This window comes from Acipenser ruthenus, chromosome 1 (assembly GCF_902713425.1).
Source record: "Acipenser ruthenus chromosome 1, fAciRut3.2 maternal haplotype, whole genome shotgun sequence".
In the NCBI taxonomy this organism is placed as follows: domain Eukaryota; kingdom Metazoa; phylum Chordata; class Actinopteri; order Acipenseriformes; family Acipenseridae; genus Acipenser; species Acipenser ruthenus.
The window spans coordinates 33,445,831-33,464,767 of record NC_081189.1 but is presented as its reverse complement, the minus strand read 5'-3'; the positions used below and the strand labels follow the sequence as shown (position 1 = coordinate 33,464,767).

At 37.0% G+C, this 18,937-nt stretch overlaps 1 protein-coding gene across 1 annotated transcript in view; it reads right to left on the bottom strand.

The window, feature by feature from the left end:
- The window catches only part of LOC117421012 (A disintegrin and metalloproteinase with thrombospondin motifs 12-like), a 142,117-nt gene extending 124,489 nt beyond the window's left edge, over positions 1 to 17,628 (bottom strand). The window contains exons 1-2 of the mRNA XM_034034852.3: positions 17,348 to 17,628; positions 16,684 to 17,054 (exon numbers count right to left, since the gene is read on the bottom strand). Coding sequence (XP_033890743.3) covers positions 16,684 to 17,054; positions 17,348 to 17,465 — 489 coding nt within the window. The 5' untranslated portion in view covers positions 17,466 to 17,628. The remainder of the gene's footprint in view (positions 1 to 16,683; positions 17,055 to 17,347) is intronic.
- Positions 17,629 to 18,937: the final 1,309 nt, after the last annotated feature.

Genomic DNA, 18,937 nt, shown 5'->3' with positions numbered 1-18,937 from the left:
CTTACTGAACTAGAACAGAGCTTGGTGGAGTCATTTTTATAGTCTAATCTCAAACTACAGCATAGTGATGACAAGCAAGTTACAAGGGGGAGAAAACATGTGTCCTGACAAATAAAACTACTTTTGGGGACTGTAAATCTTCTGATATACAGTAGAATTCACAGATAGACTGTGGAATAATGAATTAGACAGACATCAATTATAGGTCAGTATAAAATCAAAAAGGTAAGGGACAGCTATTAAATGTGCCTGTAATTATATTACATTTTTTCTTTGTTCCTGTTTTTCAGAAGTGACATGCAAATGACTAAGAATTAAAATACCAGCCATTATTCTGCACGCTTGAATAGAAATACATAATTTAGGATCAGAAGATCGTCTATGCCCAGAGAAAAGCAGCCAATTGCCATGTAAATGAACATTAGCAACATGAACCTTGATCGACAAATTATGGTTAGCAACACACCATACATCACTAAAATAATACCTTGTACATTTAAAAAATGTTCACAAAGAACATGCTTTAAATATACTTAACTCTTTCAGACCTGTTTCTACTGCCTTCGATTAAGGATGGCTACCGATTCATCTTCCCTGCCGGTTTCAGTGTGTGCAGCAATCACAGGAAAGGGCACTGGCTGTTTTGGGGTTGTTCTGGGATGTTTCTGTGTTGTGTTATTTTATTACTTAGTTGTGTATTTTAAATGTTTATAATTCTTCATTTGCTTTTAAATGTCTCATGTCTTTTCATCTGCCATTTCTCTCCATGTATTTATTTCTTTTTCTACTTTCTTTTTCCTTCGTATACTATCAAGATGGCTGTCATAGTAGCAATGTGTGCATGTGAATGTTAGTTTAATTTAAGTTAATATGTTTGTTTTTTTTAAATATAACTGGCAGAAGATTTGTTTTATTTTATCTAAATATATATTTTTAGAATTGTTGAGGTGTGGATGCTTCTGATCCCAGATTGGGTGTGTGATGAGATTGTCTTTTGTAGTGATGTTGTTTTTGGGGATGTGAGGTTGCTGCTGTCTTGGGTTATTTATCTGATGCTCGATCGTATTCCCTTCTGTAAAGGTTACTTTATTTGTATTATTTTCCATGTTTGTGTTTGTCCAGGGACTGCTCATAGCTAAACCTGGGTGCAATACATCTTATGACAAATGTTATTATTATTATTATTATTTGTTTATTTAGCAGACGCCTTTATCCAAGGCGACATACAGAGGCTAGGGTGTGTGAACTATGCATCAGCTGCAGTGTCACTTACAACTACGTCTCACCCGAAAGACGGAGCAGAAGGAGGTTAAGTGACTTGCTCAGGGTCACACAATGAGTCAGTGGCTGAGGTGGGATTTGAACCGGGAACCTCTTGGTTACAAGCCCTTTTCTTTAACCACTGGACCACACAGCCTCCTAAAATGTTAAAAATGGTAAGTTGTCTCTGTGAAATAAATACATAAATAAAATAAAAAAAGTACATTTAAAGAAATACTACCCTAGGATCAGCGCTCCAGATAAGGTGTTGAGTCATTGAGTAATTTACCAGTATTACCATGAAGTCATGAGCACTTTCAATACAGTACATACTTTACTGCTAACCTGACTCCATACATTAGACACTTTAGCATTACTGCACACTTTACGTATGAGTCGCCTTAGCCCTCGATCATCAGTAACCGTATCAAGCCATGAATATTTTGTTTGTTATTCAGCAACTGTTCTCTCTCTCACTTTGTCTCCCAAGTGTTTTTTTTTTCTCGGTCTTTCAGAGTAATCAGCTGCATTCACAACAACTTAATTCACAATTGTTCTACATGTAGACACTGAGCTTTCCTTATTTTCCACCTGAAAAAATCTGAGAATGTTTTTTTGCAGCCATTTAGTCTTGCATTATTGGTCACACGTTTCTGGCAATTCCCAGGCAGGCTACAAGTAGCTCTCCCGGTATTTCTATGATGCATTGTCAAGCTACTGCATGCAGTATATTCACAATTGACCTTTGATAATACGAGAACCAGCAATGGCCAAAATAAACCTGATAACATGAGAACTCAAGCTGTGCAGCAAAATTGCAATGCGTATTCTTTTTGTAATAAATTTAAATATCATACGTATTTTTTTTTTCAATGTGTAAAACACCCAGTACACAGCTTATCTGGAGCGCTGCCTAGGATAACTAATTATCTAATCTCGTGCCTTATACTGACAAATAAAATAAAATGCATAGATATACATTTTAGTATATTATATAACTAGTCTTAAACATGTAATTAGCTGAGTTAATCAGAATAAAAACAAACAAACATTTTGAGACCCTACTTCTTATTTTTCCCTTTTTGAAAGCAGTAGCCTAGATGTTCCTATAGTACAGTACATTAATCCTGGTATCTGGCTGAGTCATTATCTTTAAAGTTGAAATCTTGATAAATACACCTTTTGCTTCCTGGATAAGTATATTAACATAAATGATACCCACATCCATGCAGCATCATGCTTTATAAATGTGTGGTATGCATGCATGTTTTTTTCTGCTCTCTTTAATATGAACTTGCCCAGGTAAATACTGCATGCTCAGCGAACAGTAACTTAAACCTCAAGTAGAACAGGGCTAAAAACACTGGAAGGCCTCAAGCCATAAACCAGCCTAGACTGCATCACGTGAAAAGGTATCACTCATTTGTCTCAATGGCAACCCCAGTAATCAAGTAGAAAGAAACAGGGATTGTTATCACCTGCACACTTGCCTGCATGACTATACAAGAAAAATATTTTCAATGGCCTGATGGTTAGCTGCCTTAATGAAACTCAACCGGTGTAAGCATGAAAGCTGTCAACACATGTCACAGAAAGAGATGCCTAAGGCCACCTGGGCCTTTTCACTTCTGGTAAGTGGCTTCTAAGTGTTGCCCCGGTCATAATATTCACCAGTAAAAAATCCCATTGCTATTAACAAGCAAATCAAGTCAAGTAAACTGTAAGGGATAGAAATAGGGGCAGGTGTTTTGTTGTTGTTTTTTTTTTTTTTTTTACCGTTATTAAGACAAACTTGCGGGATACTGAAATACTGCTTTGAAACTGTAAATGAAGGCCCTGTAGGAACTGTGAACAGCAAGATTGATCTGTGTGCTCAGCAGCTTGCTGTAAAATAAAAAATAAAATATAGGGAAGTGCATTCTGCAATTAGGATGTACAGTAAAGAAGACAAAAGAATTAATTGTTTATGGTTGCTTTTCTTCTGTGGTGCGAACAACATGGATAATTTGAATGTGTATAACACAGTTGGATAATATAGTTGGATGAATATATAGGCAAAACTGAGATAAACATCATAAGTCCAACCCTAAATTGGTTCATCTAGCTCCCTCCTCACTTAGGGCAAAGTTGCCCTAATAGCACACAATCCCACAGAATGAGGATAATCGTGGGGATTAAATGTTTATGTTTTAATATCTGACAATAATAAAATCAGAAAAAAAAGCTTCTGATAATTTAGCTATTTTGTTTTTTTTTAAATAAAAGGGGGTTCACGTGCCTTGCAAAAAATGTATGGCAGATTGATTTGTCAAAGCACTGACTTATTTTGGCTAATATCGTAAAAAAAACACATTAATTTAGTTAGAAAGAAAAAAAAACGTGTAGCATTCTAGTACTGCGATGTCTGCTTTCAACAAAAGGCAATAAGAAAATAGTTTGTTAAAACATTTTTCTGACTGTGTGTGTTGCTGGAGGTCAAACTGAGCAGCTGCCAGTGATAATATTTACAGACAACTCATTGCACGCTTGTTAAATTTCTTTAGGGATTACAAACCTTATGACGAAACAATAGCCACCAAATATATGTTCCATTTATAATTAAGAAATTAGATAAATAAGAATTGTGGCTCCACCTATTATATTATTTCAAAAAAGAAAACAACTAGCATTCAACCCTTCTGCAAAATACGTTGGTGTCTGGGAATGTAATATTGGGTCTTGTTGAAAATACCTACTGGAGCTTGAATTGATAAAACTGGTCTGACAAATGCAAATATTGCCAGATAATTCCCTTCTTGGAGAAAGCTACATTCTGCAACCAAAGAAAGGGACAAAAAGACGCCAGCCCTCCCATTTAATTTTCTGTCCAAACCAATTTGTCCTTAGTTTACTAATCACCCACAGAAAAGTCCAACACAAGAACTAGCTGCAAACTAGGGATGTCACGATATTAACTTTTTTATCACGATACTACAGGTCTGATTTTGATATAATTGCAAAGTTTTCCCCCATTCTTTTCTGAAAGGAAAAAAACATAAATATTAGATTATCCAGAAACACAAGTTGGAACAATTACATTATTCTCAAGTTGTTTCTTACTAGTTTTACAATTTTAAAATGGTTTTATTCTTTTCAGATAAATGAGGGCAAACTTTGCACTCGCTTCAAAATCGGGCCCTTAGCGTTCTTAAATTAATATAAAAACAAACACCTTTTGTGGAAATCATTAAAATGCTGGGGACAAAGTAGAATGTACAGATCAGTACATTTCTAATAAGATAGTGGAAATTCTTTAAGCAACAAATGTATGTGAGAGAAAATATTAAAAGGAAGGTTGGTGTTTCTTTAGCGTTTCACTTAAAACCGGACATTAGGGCGTCCAGGCATGTTAATTCCTGCCACCCGGACACAGATGACAATTCTCGGACTGTCCAGGTCAAACCCGGCCAGGTGACCACCCTAGGTTGTATAGTAGTTTAAAGTAACATTGCAGTTAAAATGGAAGGCTCTTTTTTAATGCCTACCCCATTACCATTAAACATGTACAGTATGTAGCGAGATTACTCATGACTTCAAGGTAATGTTGCATTTTACCCCCTGAAAATACATTTTACTCTGAGTTAAAATTACAGGGTAAGTTACTCCCAGACTAAAAATCTTATCTGGACCACTGATGTCATCAACTATATATAGCGGACATATATATTTTGTTATTATCCAATAACTTTTGTCAATCCTGCTTTGAAAAATGGTTGTGTCCACAGAATTATTTTTGTTACAAACTCTCCTTGCTTTTAACTACCTGCTTTTAAAGTGCCTTTTTCCTAACCACTCCTTCTGGTTTTCTCCTTCTCAACCTGCCCTTTCACACTTTACTTCATCCAAGCTTTCAACTTTCCTACCCTTCCTGCTTTCATTTTTATTTTTCACCAGGACCTCTACATGTGCCTGCCTGTCGAGACAATAAAAATAGACAGACATACACCTGAGTCAGGTTAAATAGAAGAATAATTTCATATTTCTGTACATGCACCTACCTGCCTCACAACCACGGTAAACGTGTACCATGCTGGAACTCTTGATGGTAATACTGTAAATAGTAATAAAACATAGCCAGCAGTAAGCTCACTGCAGTCCTTTGCATTTAATAGATTATGATTCAGAATACCCTTATGTGGCAGGGCTGAGGCCCTGCTTGTGTGTATATAGTTTAACTTGTATTTTTGTCTGATTTTCGTTGTTTTTTTGTTCTTATTAATAATTTGCTGGCACACCATCAGGCTACGAGCCAAGGACCAGGACCATCCCCTCTATCCTGGACAGCAAATGTGTCTTCTATGAAAGAAACCAAACCTCTGACCACCATGTGTAGAACCACAATGGGAGTTTAACACCTACATGGAGTAGGGATTCGTTCAGGGATTTTCTTGCTAGCTTAAAACCATTAACATTTTTCTTTAACTTTCAGAATTAAATTGGGTACAGACTTTGCACTGGGAAATATTAACTAAGGCTTTAAGTGTTTAAACGATTAGACAGTAAACAAACAAAAAAAATAACAAAAAATATCCTTTTAAGAGGCTCTTGCATTGATTTTTTTTTTAAACTTCATGTATAGTATCTTATTGAATACTGTATGTGAAAATCTATATAAAAGTTGAACTAAATTAAAAAAGTAATATACAAAGATACCTATGAACACGAAATAAAGCAAACTTTATTGAAAATGTTTATGATCGAGTAATCAGTAAACAGAAGTTTTTAACATTTACAGCTGGTTTCACAGACCCCGATTAGATAGTCCAAATTAGTGCTAACTGGAATCTGTGCAACTAGACATCAATCTATTAAATGTAGGTTTATAGCCTTGCATTAGAAATATAAAAAACATTAAACTCAACTTATTGTAACAATACTGTAATATCCAACTTTTTTTCTCAGCGCAGACCATAATGTACATCAGAATGTGCAGTCAAACACTCCTCCAAAAGAGAGAGAAAAGCTACACATACATACTCTTTAAAAAAAAAAAACATTCATTACCCTTTAAATAGTTAGTCCCAAAGACAAACATAGTTTACAGTGAACCCTGGGGCAGACCTACAGTACTGACAAGTTGGTGTCATTCAACACTGAATGTTAGCCAAGTCATCTATCACCCTACTGATAACATACATTTCAAAATGCACAAGCTAGTCTGATTTATTGCTGTTCACTTAGATTACCTTTCACTGTTTTTGTTTTGTTTTGTTTTTTAAAGAGATGAATCATGCATAATAAAAGAAACAGAGAATGTCTGCTTAGTCAGTGCTTAGCAACATTGCTTGGGTCATTCTAAAGTAAGGGGCCACCAGTGGATTTGTGGATTATTATTGTGTTTTTTTTGTTCTGGTTGTTAGCTGGACATTCGAATGTAGAACACGGACACAGACATTAGCTGAGAAATTTATAAACTTGATTTAGCTTCTTAATTGAATATGTTTATTGTTAATTATGGATGACCATATTCCAAAATGAATTGGAGTGTATTCTGATGGTTTATTATCATTTTGGTAACCGTTCCCTTTGTGGATATGTTGAATTATTTAGAATTGGTGCAAACCATGATGTTTAAAGAGCCTGTATTTATAGTATAATGTTATAACAGCAGCTGTGATATGTTGAAGACCTTGTAGCTGTTTGCCCATCATCCTGGCTTACTTGAAATAACTTTCAGTACTAGTGTATTTCAGAATTACAAACATCTTTAGGTAACTCCAATATGCTTTAAAATGTGGTGGTGCAAGTTTCTATTCTGAATTCAAATAAAATGTATACTTTACATCCAATAGCATGCAGACTCTTATTTCAATGTTCATTGCAGTTATACAGTCAGTCTGTCACTTTGTAATTCTGCAATCGAGGCCACCACTGGTCATAAAAGACACTGTAGTTTATACAGTTTGTCCTTGAGAAGCAATAAATAAAACACAGAGTACTTTTTTAGGTTATTTTTTTAACATAAAGCCTGGTGATAGCTTTGTCATTTTGGAATCCCACTGTAAAGGAGATGTGAGTGCATCTCAAGTGGGAACAAAAGTTGTAAATAACAAATATAGACTAGCTTATCAGTGACACTGAAGATAGAAACCAATGTCTTATCGCCATAAAAAAAGAGATTTTTTGATCACCAGCCAATTTCTGCCCTGATGTGTCAAGGTCACATCATAGCTCACACAGAAAACTATTAAGCCTAAATGCTGGAAAGGTGCCAGTTGAGGGCCTTCATATTGTCAGCTGCAATGGTGTTAACTCTAGGTGATCAGTACGAGTGAGTACAAAAATCATTACTCAAGTATTTATTTATCGATTACTCAAAAAATGTAATTACTATTTTCAATCAGAAACAATCAGGCGGGTTTTTTTTAGCATGGAATTTGCACAGTTCAGTTTGCAACATGCAGGGCTACAAGACCAGAAAATAAATGTGTCCCATTTCTGTGATAAACTAGCACCAGAAACTACTTAATGTCTAATTCTATTTGATTCCTCAAATAATAGAACAACAAGAAGCCTTGAAAAACCATTTTGTGCTCAAAAGCATATTATTATCTAAGAATAAAACCACAATCATTGAAAATATATTCATCTTTATCAATTACTGCCTATTAGCTGAATTGCAACTTAACCTTTAATACCAAATTATCTATACAATGTACTAAAGGGCAATGAACATAAGAACATAAGACAATGCAATACTGAAGAATAATGCCAGTTCGGTTAGGACTATGTGGTAATTTAGCCTCACCAAAGTGGCCATAAGCAATGCTCAAATGCAACTTCAAAAATCTGCCAAAAATCCAAAATCCGTGGATACCAAAATGTTTTGCTCTATTCTTGTAGATTTTATCAAGATCTATCCAATAAATCATCTTTTGGGTGATTTATTGGAGCCCCCCCCACGTGTGTTATTTCAGCCTAAACTTGATAGAAATACCAAAAATTCTCATTTCAGAGGGGGTTAATGACCAGTGTGAGGGACTTGAAACCAAAAGTGTTTCACAAAATTTGGAAGAGTGGTCCCTAGGATTTTTACAGCAATACTAACATTTTAGGACCCGCATCCCCTACAGGGTAATGGGTCGGGCTGAAGTTTGAATAAAACTTGTCACTTACCCCTCGTCTGGCAACTTGCTAAAAGTGAATTAGGTGCTCCTGGCACTTTTTTCTCGAACGAGGTGCTACATATGATGGTAGCGTCTAAGTTGAGCCCAGGGTGATTTTTCTGGTCAGGTCACTTTTTCACTTTAGGTTTACCTTAGCCAGGTCACATCTCAAAGGGGAAATTTTAAAAAAAAATTGATTTCTGAACTCAGCGGGCCCGAAAACCCCCAGGTGACATTTTCTAGCAAAATCTGACACGGTCAGGCAATGGCTGTGGTTGAGCTGGTATGGAATAACCCGTTTTTAAAAACTGTTAAAAATGTAATAGCCTAATAATAATAGCTTGTTTTATGCATTAGAGCTCTATGCATATGTGTATAATGTATCTAAAATGTTGTCCTACTTGGGAATGCTTGTTATAATAGTAGATATTTTTTCTTGCACAAAAACTAAGAGTTGCACCACAAATAAAAAATAAATAGCAAACCAAAAACTTCCTTTAAGAGATAGAGAGGACTACAAATCTAAATGGAGAAATCTACTTTGCACTGCCTATAAATATCACATTTTAAAATCAGCCTTCCAGTTTCATATCAAAATGCATGAGAATTAATTCAACTTACCATTCAGAATGGAATCAAACATTCCAGTACCTAATTTAGCAAATTACCGTGTTAATTTATTCAGTTTAGACGTGGTCTACCAAACTAATATGTTATCAACCTCAACTGATTACATATTCATATTAACTCAGAAATGGGGCAATGATCAAATTCTCTGCATTTACGAGGCAACTCCTTTGAGATGCATATTTCAACAAACAAAATACATTTCTTACACAGTCTAAAACAGGAAGTTATATTATATGCCTTGAACAGTTTATTCATCGCATTTACTACATTAATTTCTCAAGTCAAAGTACTTAATATGCTGAATACTTATCGATTTTCAACAAAGAGGAAGCCAATCTTTGTTGATGAACACTGCAGCTTCCCTCTCTGGATCTGAAGTTCCAATGAAAGAAGACGGTACTTTGCTTGAAGTATGCATTGTGTTGCGTCGGCTCGCAATAAACAAGTAGTTCTTTTCAAATGGAGGTCATCCTGTTGATTTCCAAGTTTGCAGCAGTACCTTTGCCTTGTCGGCAGTTTTCCAACTGGTGGAAAAAGTTCCGCTGATCAGACGTAACTCAGTTCAGATAATGCGTTGCAATTGAAAAGTTATGTAGTTCGTAGAAGTGTTCTCGTTGCAATTCTTCTGTATGGCTAGTACATGACCTTAGGCCCAGCTGCTGGCTATGCTTCCGTTTGGCCGTGCAGCGACGTGGAAACCAAGACCAGCTTTCAGATCAAGGCAGTGTCCCGTTTACTGTTTCAGTCTCTCGTAGGGCAAAGAGCTACGGCTCTCTCAAAGCTGTCGGCTGTATTTATGAGATGGACTGTTTTCTGTCCTGGGTGTCAAAGGATCCATTCAGCGATGGTGGAGATAAACCACTTGTCCAGTATTTAGTTTACGACTCTTTTTAAAAGCATTCTTTGTCAGTGGGGAAGTTTGTGACCAGAAACCAAGTAGACACAGAGAATACATAGAATGATATTATGAACCACTCTGATGCTACAACTGTCATAAATGGATAAGACAGATCTATAAAGTTCATGGGTTGATTGTGTAACATTATTTGTCTCCTTTCAATGATCTTATTACTATGGAACCCCTAAAGGGACATGGTGTAAATTGAAAAGGGAGGCTACTATCTCATGCACACGACTTACTATCTCGTCAGCACGAGATATTATAGTAAAGTCATGCGCACAAGATAGTAGCCTCCCATTTTCATTTTTACACCATGTACCTTTGGGGCCAGGAGCACTTTACTATGCCACACATGCACCAAAACATGTTTGTGTCCTTCATAAACAAAACCAAAATCAAAAAAAAGAAAGAACAAAAGCTGAAATAGTTATGACAGTTGTAAATATTGTATACTTGGAAAAGTACACAATAAATAACTTGTCTCACTCCAAATATGTTTATATTCCAACCATGGTTGTTCTGGTTTTAGCCCTCACCTGACCTGCCCGGTGGTGGTTACACATGTTGTCTGAAGCGAACCCACCTACTGTACTAGTTAAGCAGTGTGTGCTGGAAAGCCTTGTCAGAATATGGGTCAGGTAAGGGCGCAGTGGTGGCATATCGTAAAGTAAAACATATTTTTTTTGTGTAATGAGCTATATTTTATGCTCAAATATATGGGAAAACCATTCTTTTATTCTAATACAATTGCTCAAAGAAAGTTTTTTATTAACAAGTAATAATTTTTTTTCTCCAAAAGATAGGTGTCAGAATTATTGACACCCCTAAAGATTCTTACAAATAAAATCAAACAAAATTAAATCTGCATTAACATTCTACTTCTTTAAGTTCATCTCAGTTTTAAGGAACTGTATTGTGGCCTTCCATGGCTTCTTGTTTCACTGGGGTATAAAAATGAGGTAACATGCATATGAAATCCATTTATCATCCATCACCATGGGGAAAGGCAAAGAACTCACAAATGAAAAGAGACAAATGGTTGTTGACCTTCATAAATCAGGCAATGGCTACAAAACAATAGCTAAAAAACTAAATATACCACTTACCACTATTACGGCAATAATTAAGTTCAAAACCACTGGAACTGGTAAACTTGCCTGGTAGAGGACGCAAGTGTATCTTGCCCCCACTCACAGTGAGGCAGATGGTTTGGGAGGCAAAGGGAAATACAAGGGCAACCGTTGGAGAATTACAGAACTTGGTTGCATCTTGGGGTCACCAAGTCTCCAAATCTACAATTAGACACCACCTCCATGCCAATAGGCTATTTGGAAGGGTTGCCAGAAAAAAAGCCTTTATTGATAGCAACCAACAAACGTAAGCGCCTGGAGTTTGCTAAACGGCATTGGCACTTCGATTGGAACAAGGTGCTATGGTCAGATGAGATGAAAATAGAGCTCTTTGGCCACGCACACCAGCGGTGGGTTTGGCGTCGAAAGAAGGATGCGTGTACAGAAAAGAACGTCATACCTACTGTAAAATATGGCGGTGGATCTTTGATATTATGGGGCTGTTTTGCTTCCACTGGTCCTGGGGCCCTTGTTAAGGTCAACGGCATCATGAACTCTACCCAGTACCAGGACATTTTAGCCAAAAACCTGGTTGCCTCTACCAGGAGGCTGAAACTTGCCCGCTAGTGGATCTTCCAGCAAGACAATGACCCCAAGCACACATCAAAATCCACAAAGAAATGGTTAATTGGCGACAAAATCAACATTTTGCAATGGCCATCTCAGTCTCCGAACTTGAACACCATTGAAAACCTGTGTTTTCAATTGAAGAGGGCAGTCCATAAGCGCAGACAGAAGGATATCAAGGATCTGGAAAGATTCTGTATGGAGGAATGGTCTAAGATCCCTCCCAATGTGTTCTCCAATCTCATTAAACATTATAGAAAAAGACTCAGTGCCATTATCCTTGCAAGGGGAGGGTGCACAAAGTACTGAAAACAAGGGTGCCAATAATTGTGACACTTCATTTTTTTTTGGAAATAAATTTATAATTTGAGAAATGTGTAATTTTGGTTTATTCCATTGAATCATAATGAAGTCAAATATATTCCACATGTTGGAAAATTACAATATAGCTCAGTATTGGTATTATTTATTTTATACAGTCTTTTCAAGGGTGCCAATAATTTTGGAGGTGACTGTATATGCAGTCAAACAATGTTTAGAAAATAATGCATGGATAGGGCAAACCAGTCCGTAATATTGGTATATTTTGGGTATCTGTGTAACACTATCTCTGGGTTTTTGTTTTGTTTCTACACTTGTGGTTTTTCAACACAACCTAAAAATGTATTGTTAACCCAGTTAAAGAAAGCTGCACCATATCAGTAGTCATGTGAGGCCAAATTGGAACACTGACAGAAACATTTAAATAAACCATCCCAAATTTGTATATTAAATTAGGTCATTTGAATTTTGAAGGAGAATTTCTCTCGCTAAAAGAAAGATACATGTAAACCCAAATTGCCCAAAAGGTACTACCAAAAAAGGTGAGACTTATGTCAACTCCTTTTAAAATTATGTGGTAATATATGGGCATCTAGAGCTAGAGAAGACATTGGTAGAATGGTTTCAGAGTGGTAACACTTTCATATTTTGACATTTTGACATACCAATGGTAACTTCTGTGGAATGCCTTTGCTGCTATGTTGTGGTAACCCATTAGGTATTTCTGAACTTGTCTTTGTATCTGTTACTTGGATCCACAGTCTCTTTCCTGAATAAGCTAAAACAAATACAAAAAATATGTTCATCTTCTTTGTGCAACCCCTCTGCATTTATGGGCAATTAGTTACCATAAAAAGAAAGGGCATTGGTTTGACATATAACAATTAACAATTGGCTTATTTTTACAAATCTGACCCATTTCACTGATATCCTTTCCTCCTATGGGATTAACCCATCTTTTTGTGATAAAGTTTCACAACTACTTTCAATAATGCCCAGGATGAAAGTAATGGTAGGACTGTAAATGGAATCTTATTTTTTTCTTTATGGAACACAAAAAGTGTGTCAAAACCAAACAAACAAACAAAAAAAAGTCACACTTAAGAGTAGGCTACATACATCTGAAATTATAGAGAAACTACAGCTGACTGATTATCTCTGTCCCTTTGAAGGATATAATCACCTCTTCAAGTGACTCAGACATATACTCTGGGATAAATATTTTCCAGACTAATTTCCGGGTAGAGACCACAATATAAAGCCAGCTTGTGTCTATGTATATATATATATATATATATATATATATATATATATATATATATACACACACACACACACACACACACACACACACACACACACACACACACACACGCAGGGGTGAAATTCTTAACAAACAAGTGCATGTACTCATATGCACAGCCACGTGTAAACATTTTAAAAATTGAGACAATTTGAGTGTCAATGAATAAATACTTTTAAAATGTATACAGATCCATATCGGTACAGGATACATTTATGAATACAAAATAAGCTTTAAATAACTGATCAATTATAACCAATCCACCATAAACAAGGAAGCTCAAAATACAGAAAGTGTTGTATCCTCTGCATGTATCACTCAGTCATGTACTGTAATATAACACTTAAGTTAAACCTTAAAATAACAAACATTAAGAAATATTACACTATGCAGCAACTGCTGTAGAGAGGGGTTTGTTTCAAGATATCCTAAAAAAGGGATGATGTTATAAAAAAATGGTATTAAAAAAACAACTGTGTATTGTGTAAAATGCTTTTTTGGGTTTCCATTCGCTCAGTTTATTTTACTCGAGTAAACTGGGCTTTTCACCTGACGTCATGCAAATGAAGGGGAAAGAACATAAGAACATAAGAAAGTTTACAAACGAGAGGAGGCCATTCAGCCCATCTTGCTTGTTTGGTTGTTAGTAGCTTATTAATCCCAGAATCTCATCAAGCAGCTTCTTGAAGGATCCCAGGGTGTTAGCTTCAACAACATTACTGGAAGTTGGTTCCACACCCTCAAAATTCTCTGTGTAAAAAAGTGCCTCCTATTTTCTGTTCTGAATGCCCCTTTATCTAATCTCCATTTGTGACCCCTGGTCCTTGTTTCTTTTTTCAGGTCAAAAAAAGTCCCCTGGGTCGACATTGTCTATACCTTTTAGGATTCTGAATGCTTGAATCAGGTCAAATCATTAAATCATTAATGTAGATCAGGAATAGCAGAGGACCTAATACTGATCCCTGTGGTACACCACTGGTTACCTCGCTCCATTTTGAGGTTTCTCCTCTAATCAGTACTTTCTGTTTTCTATATGTTAACCACTCCCTAATCCATGTGCTTGCATTTCCTTGAATTCCTACTGCGTTCAGTTTGAGAATTTATCTTTTATGCAGGACTTTGTCAAAAGCTTTCTGGAAATCTAAATAAACCATGTCGTATGCTTTGCAATTATCCATTGTCGATGTTGCATGCTCAAAAAAATCAAGGTGGTTAGTTAGACACGATCTCCGTTTCCTAAAACCATGCTGACTGTCTCCCAGGATATTGTTACCATATAGGTAATTTTCCATTTTGGATCTTATTATAGTTTCCATAAGTTTCCATATAATAGAAGTCAGGCTTATTGGTCTGTAGTTACCTGGTTCGGTTTTGTCTCCCTTTTTGTGGATCGGTATTATGTTTGCAGTTTTCCAGTCTGTCGGTACAACCCTTGTGTCAAAAGACTGTTGCATGATCTTAGTTAGCGGCTTGCAAATAACTTCTTTCATTTCTTTGAGTACTATTGGGAGGATCTCATCCGGCCCTGTGGATTTGTTTATTTTAAGTGCTCCTAGTCCCTTTAATACTTCTGCCTCTGTTATGCTAAGGAAAGGTGGGGGTTGATATCTAAATTAGCTTTGCGTAAAATACTCTTGCTGTTTTTGAAGATTACTAGTGAAATTTTGTGAAAATGTGGTTTCCATGCGCAGAGAACTGGTACACAAGTGAATCTAAGCTGCTGTAATAAAGCAAAATACCTCGTGCCTGGTTGGTTAATAATGTGTTTTACTGCTCTTGCCGAAATTGTTTTTCAAATGTCATTAGTGGGGTGTCATGTCGTTAGTAGTGAATACTGTCAACTAACTTATCTTTTGACTCATTAATTAAAAATTAACTCGGAGGTATAAAATGAAACTAGGAGGTATAAAATGAACTCTGAGGTATAAAATGAAACTAGGAGGTATAAAAATGAACTCTGAGGTATAAAATGAGGTGACGGATACTGATAAAATGGACTGAAGTGCAGCATTAGTTCATTCCCAAAATTGCCACTGTCTGCTGTATCCTGCACAAACTCAACAACAAAATGAGGTGTTCAGGAATCAGTGGCTGCCTGTGAGACAGACGGGGAAGGTTACCAGTGTTGCCAAGTCTCACGAGAAAAAAAAAGCGGCACTGCCTTTCAAAACAAACCCAAAACAAGCGCAGCTCATGTTAGAGTATGGGTGTTTATGCAAATTCTAACCCGCAACTCTCAAACAAACAAGCTCAATCCCACTTATTATAAGTGGACTTGGCAACTGTGAAGGTTACCTCAGCTGCCAGTTTCAATTGGACAGCAGCGATCTGAGGAGGCTCGTGCTGTCAAAGATTCTCCCCTTTCTTTTAAGTTGTGTTGGATTTACTGTTGTGTTAAATATTAATGATGCAAACAAATAAAACACAATCAAGTTAATCTGCAATTTAGTTTGGTCAGTTCTGAGAGGGCATCAACAACTTGTTGGATGTTGTTGCGCTGTTTTGAGCGATCGAGCTGGCTCATGACATCCAGTTCACAAACTATATTTATTAACGTGGAGGACACAGCTGGCATCAAAAAAAGGATGGGAATTAATTCAGTTAGACATTTAAGCAGCTCACTTGCTCTTCGTGTTTAACTTTAGCGTAGTTTTTACAGCAAGGGTATTCTCAAACAGCTGCTTTAATACCATAACAAGGGCATAATGCAGTTCATGGTAAGCGGTTTTATACAAACTGTAAACCCACAAGAGATGTACAACATGACAATCCAGACACAGCAAAAAACAATAATAAAAAAGCCGTCCGCATTATCATTAAGGTGAACTACTCCACTGCTAACCATAAAACCGCCCATCAGCCACTTACTTGCTGCCATCTTGGATTCCACAGTAACACCTGACCTGCTCCCTTGCAATATTTATAGTGATGTCACTTTTGCGTAAACATGCTCATACACATTTACACATGAAATGCGGGTTTCCATGCGAAACTGGATGTGGATTTTACCGTTTTTTTTTTACCCTATCGCTTTCTTTTGACGTTTTTTTCGGCCACAAACCTGATAAGTAATTCTCTCAAACGTTCACGCACATCGCCATTTCACGTGTACATTGCCCCGCATGGAAACCCCATGAATAAATGACTGTGTGAGTGGATGGAATGCATCCGCGTTGGAAACACCAGTGAGTACCGGCAGAATTTCACCCCTGTATGTGTGTGTGTGTGTATGTGTGTATATATATATATATATATATATATATATATATATATATATATATATATATATATATATATATATATATATACACACATCAACTTCTGAGTTTAAATTCACTGAACTTGAAGGGGCTAAAGCTTAAAAAGAAAAGGGTACGACATAAAGTTTTCACGCGTTTTTCTTTCTGCTAAGCAGAATCTGCTTACCAATCCGCTGCAGGTGCTGACAGCCGCCGACCCAATTTCCTTGTCGACCTGCTTCCACGTAGTAACAGTGCCAGTGAGATGACAGGAATTCTCTGAGTGCGGTTGCATCTTGGCACCAGTAAGGTTTCCGTATCTTCTCTCTAACACGTAGCCATGGGAAAGTAGATTTTGGTTAACAGTAAGATTAAAAAGCAAATCCTGGCCCTTGTGGTGAATTCTGTAGTAGACCCGAGCGTCGGTTGTTCTCGCGTCTCTTTTTCTCCTGTGTTTGTTGATGTGATGGGTTAAACTGTGAGACACAAACACTCCATCCCAGTCAACTTTCATAGGATGCACCACATCGAATTCTTTATGAGTCTTGACAAAGTTTTCTGAGAAGGAAAAAAAAGTTTTATTCATATGTATAAAAAAACTGCCAAGTCTATTCAAACTTTACAGTATACATTTATAAAATGCTATGTTACATATCATTTAGCAGTGAAGCGAATGCCAATGCATTACCACATATATTTTAGTATCTAACACACACACACACACACACACACACACACACACACACACACACACACACACACACATCTATCTAACATCATGCAACAACAACAAAAAGATTAAAGAAATAAATTACAAATGAGTTCGCGTACATTCAGTGTAGGACACTTACCTTGTTCCTGGTCTGGAAAGTGGTAACTGCTCTGCAGAAAAGCACTAGCATGTCTGCTTGGCAGAATGAAAAGAAACTTCACCACAATGAGAATCCAACCTTCTTGGACACATAACATGTTTTAAATGATTAAGTAAATGAAATAAAAAAAAAGTTGTAGATTGCATTCGGCTTTAAAGAGAATCCTGCAAGCAGTTTGATGTGAAAGTGCAAACGTGCATGGCCCATCTAGGAAAGAGAAACAGCAGAGAAAAGGGGAGAGATACTGTGTAAAGTAAGAAAGTTCGAACACAGTTGAGGGGTGTAGTAATCAAAACCTCCCAGTGTCTTATTTCTTTAGGGGGAGCGGGACTGAAAGGGAAAAAGGGAAGAGGGGGGTGAGGGCGGAGTTATTGATGTAGTTTGCAGCAATTACAAAACAATGGGCCGAAACAAAACAACAACAAAAAATGCTTAATCGACTGACAGTGCATTTTTTAACTGATGAATGTGTAGGACGTGGACATATTTATAAACTGTACCCCGTCTGTTAAAGCAGATACATGTCGTATTCTAATTCATTCAAACGTAGAAGCAAAACTGGATTGTACACTTTCAAAACTGCAGATATAATCTGACTGAAATATTTATATTTATTCACAAGAATGTTTAATGGTAGCATATAGAATATTATAAAATGTGATTGCAGTACCTAGAAAAGTCTGGAAAGTGCCCAGCTCGAAACTTTTTTTAAAGTGGTCCTTTTGCAAACACAGTGCAACCACGCCCATTTAAAGATACAGTTATAAACCACAGTGGATATCACCGTGTAACAATTTTTTTTTTTTTTTTTTTTTTTTTTGGTTCCTGGGTAGTAAGTGTTATTTCCTAATTGCTTATGCCTCAAAAGTATAGAAAATGGCTATTATTCCCCACAAACTTTGCTTTTGTGACCAGGACAGTGATATTTTGAAATTTACCTATTTTCCAGAACATTCCAGATAGATTCAGTGCTGAGTAAACTTGGAGTAACTTCTAGAACTTTCTAGAACTTTCCAGTAATATAAATAGTAGTATAAATACAGGGGCCTTAAGCCCACCAGTTCAGTTTAGTTCCAGCTGCCTAAGTGGATACATATCTGCATTTTTCTGAGATGGCATCAAGGTCATAGGAGACTTCAAAATGGTGGCATTTCTGATGGGTCTCCAAGGCGGTTTTACCAAGTTTCCCTGCTATCTTTGCCTTTGGGACAGCAGGGACACCAAGGCGCACTACCACAGGCGGGACTGGCCACAGCGGACCGAGTTCTCTGTGGGGAGGAACAACGTCTGTGTGGTCCAGTGGGAGCCACTGGTGGACCCCCGGAAGGTGCTGATGCCACCACTGCACATCAAATTGGGCCTTATGAAACAATTTGTCAGATCTCTAGGTAAGGAGTCGGCAGCCTTCAAGTACCTTCAAGACCTCTTCCCTAAGCTGTCTGAGGCAAAGGTCAAAGCCGGTGTCTTCGTCGGACAACAGATAAAGAAGATCCTGGAGTGCAATGAATTCCCCAAGAAGCTCACTAGTAAGGAGAAAGCGGCTTGGAACAGCTTTGTCGCAGTGGTTCG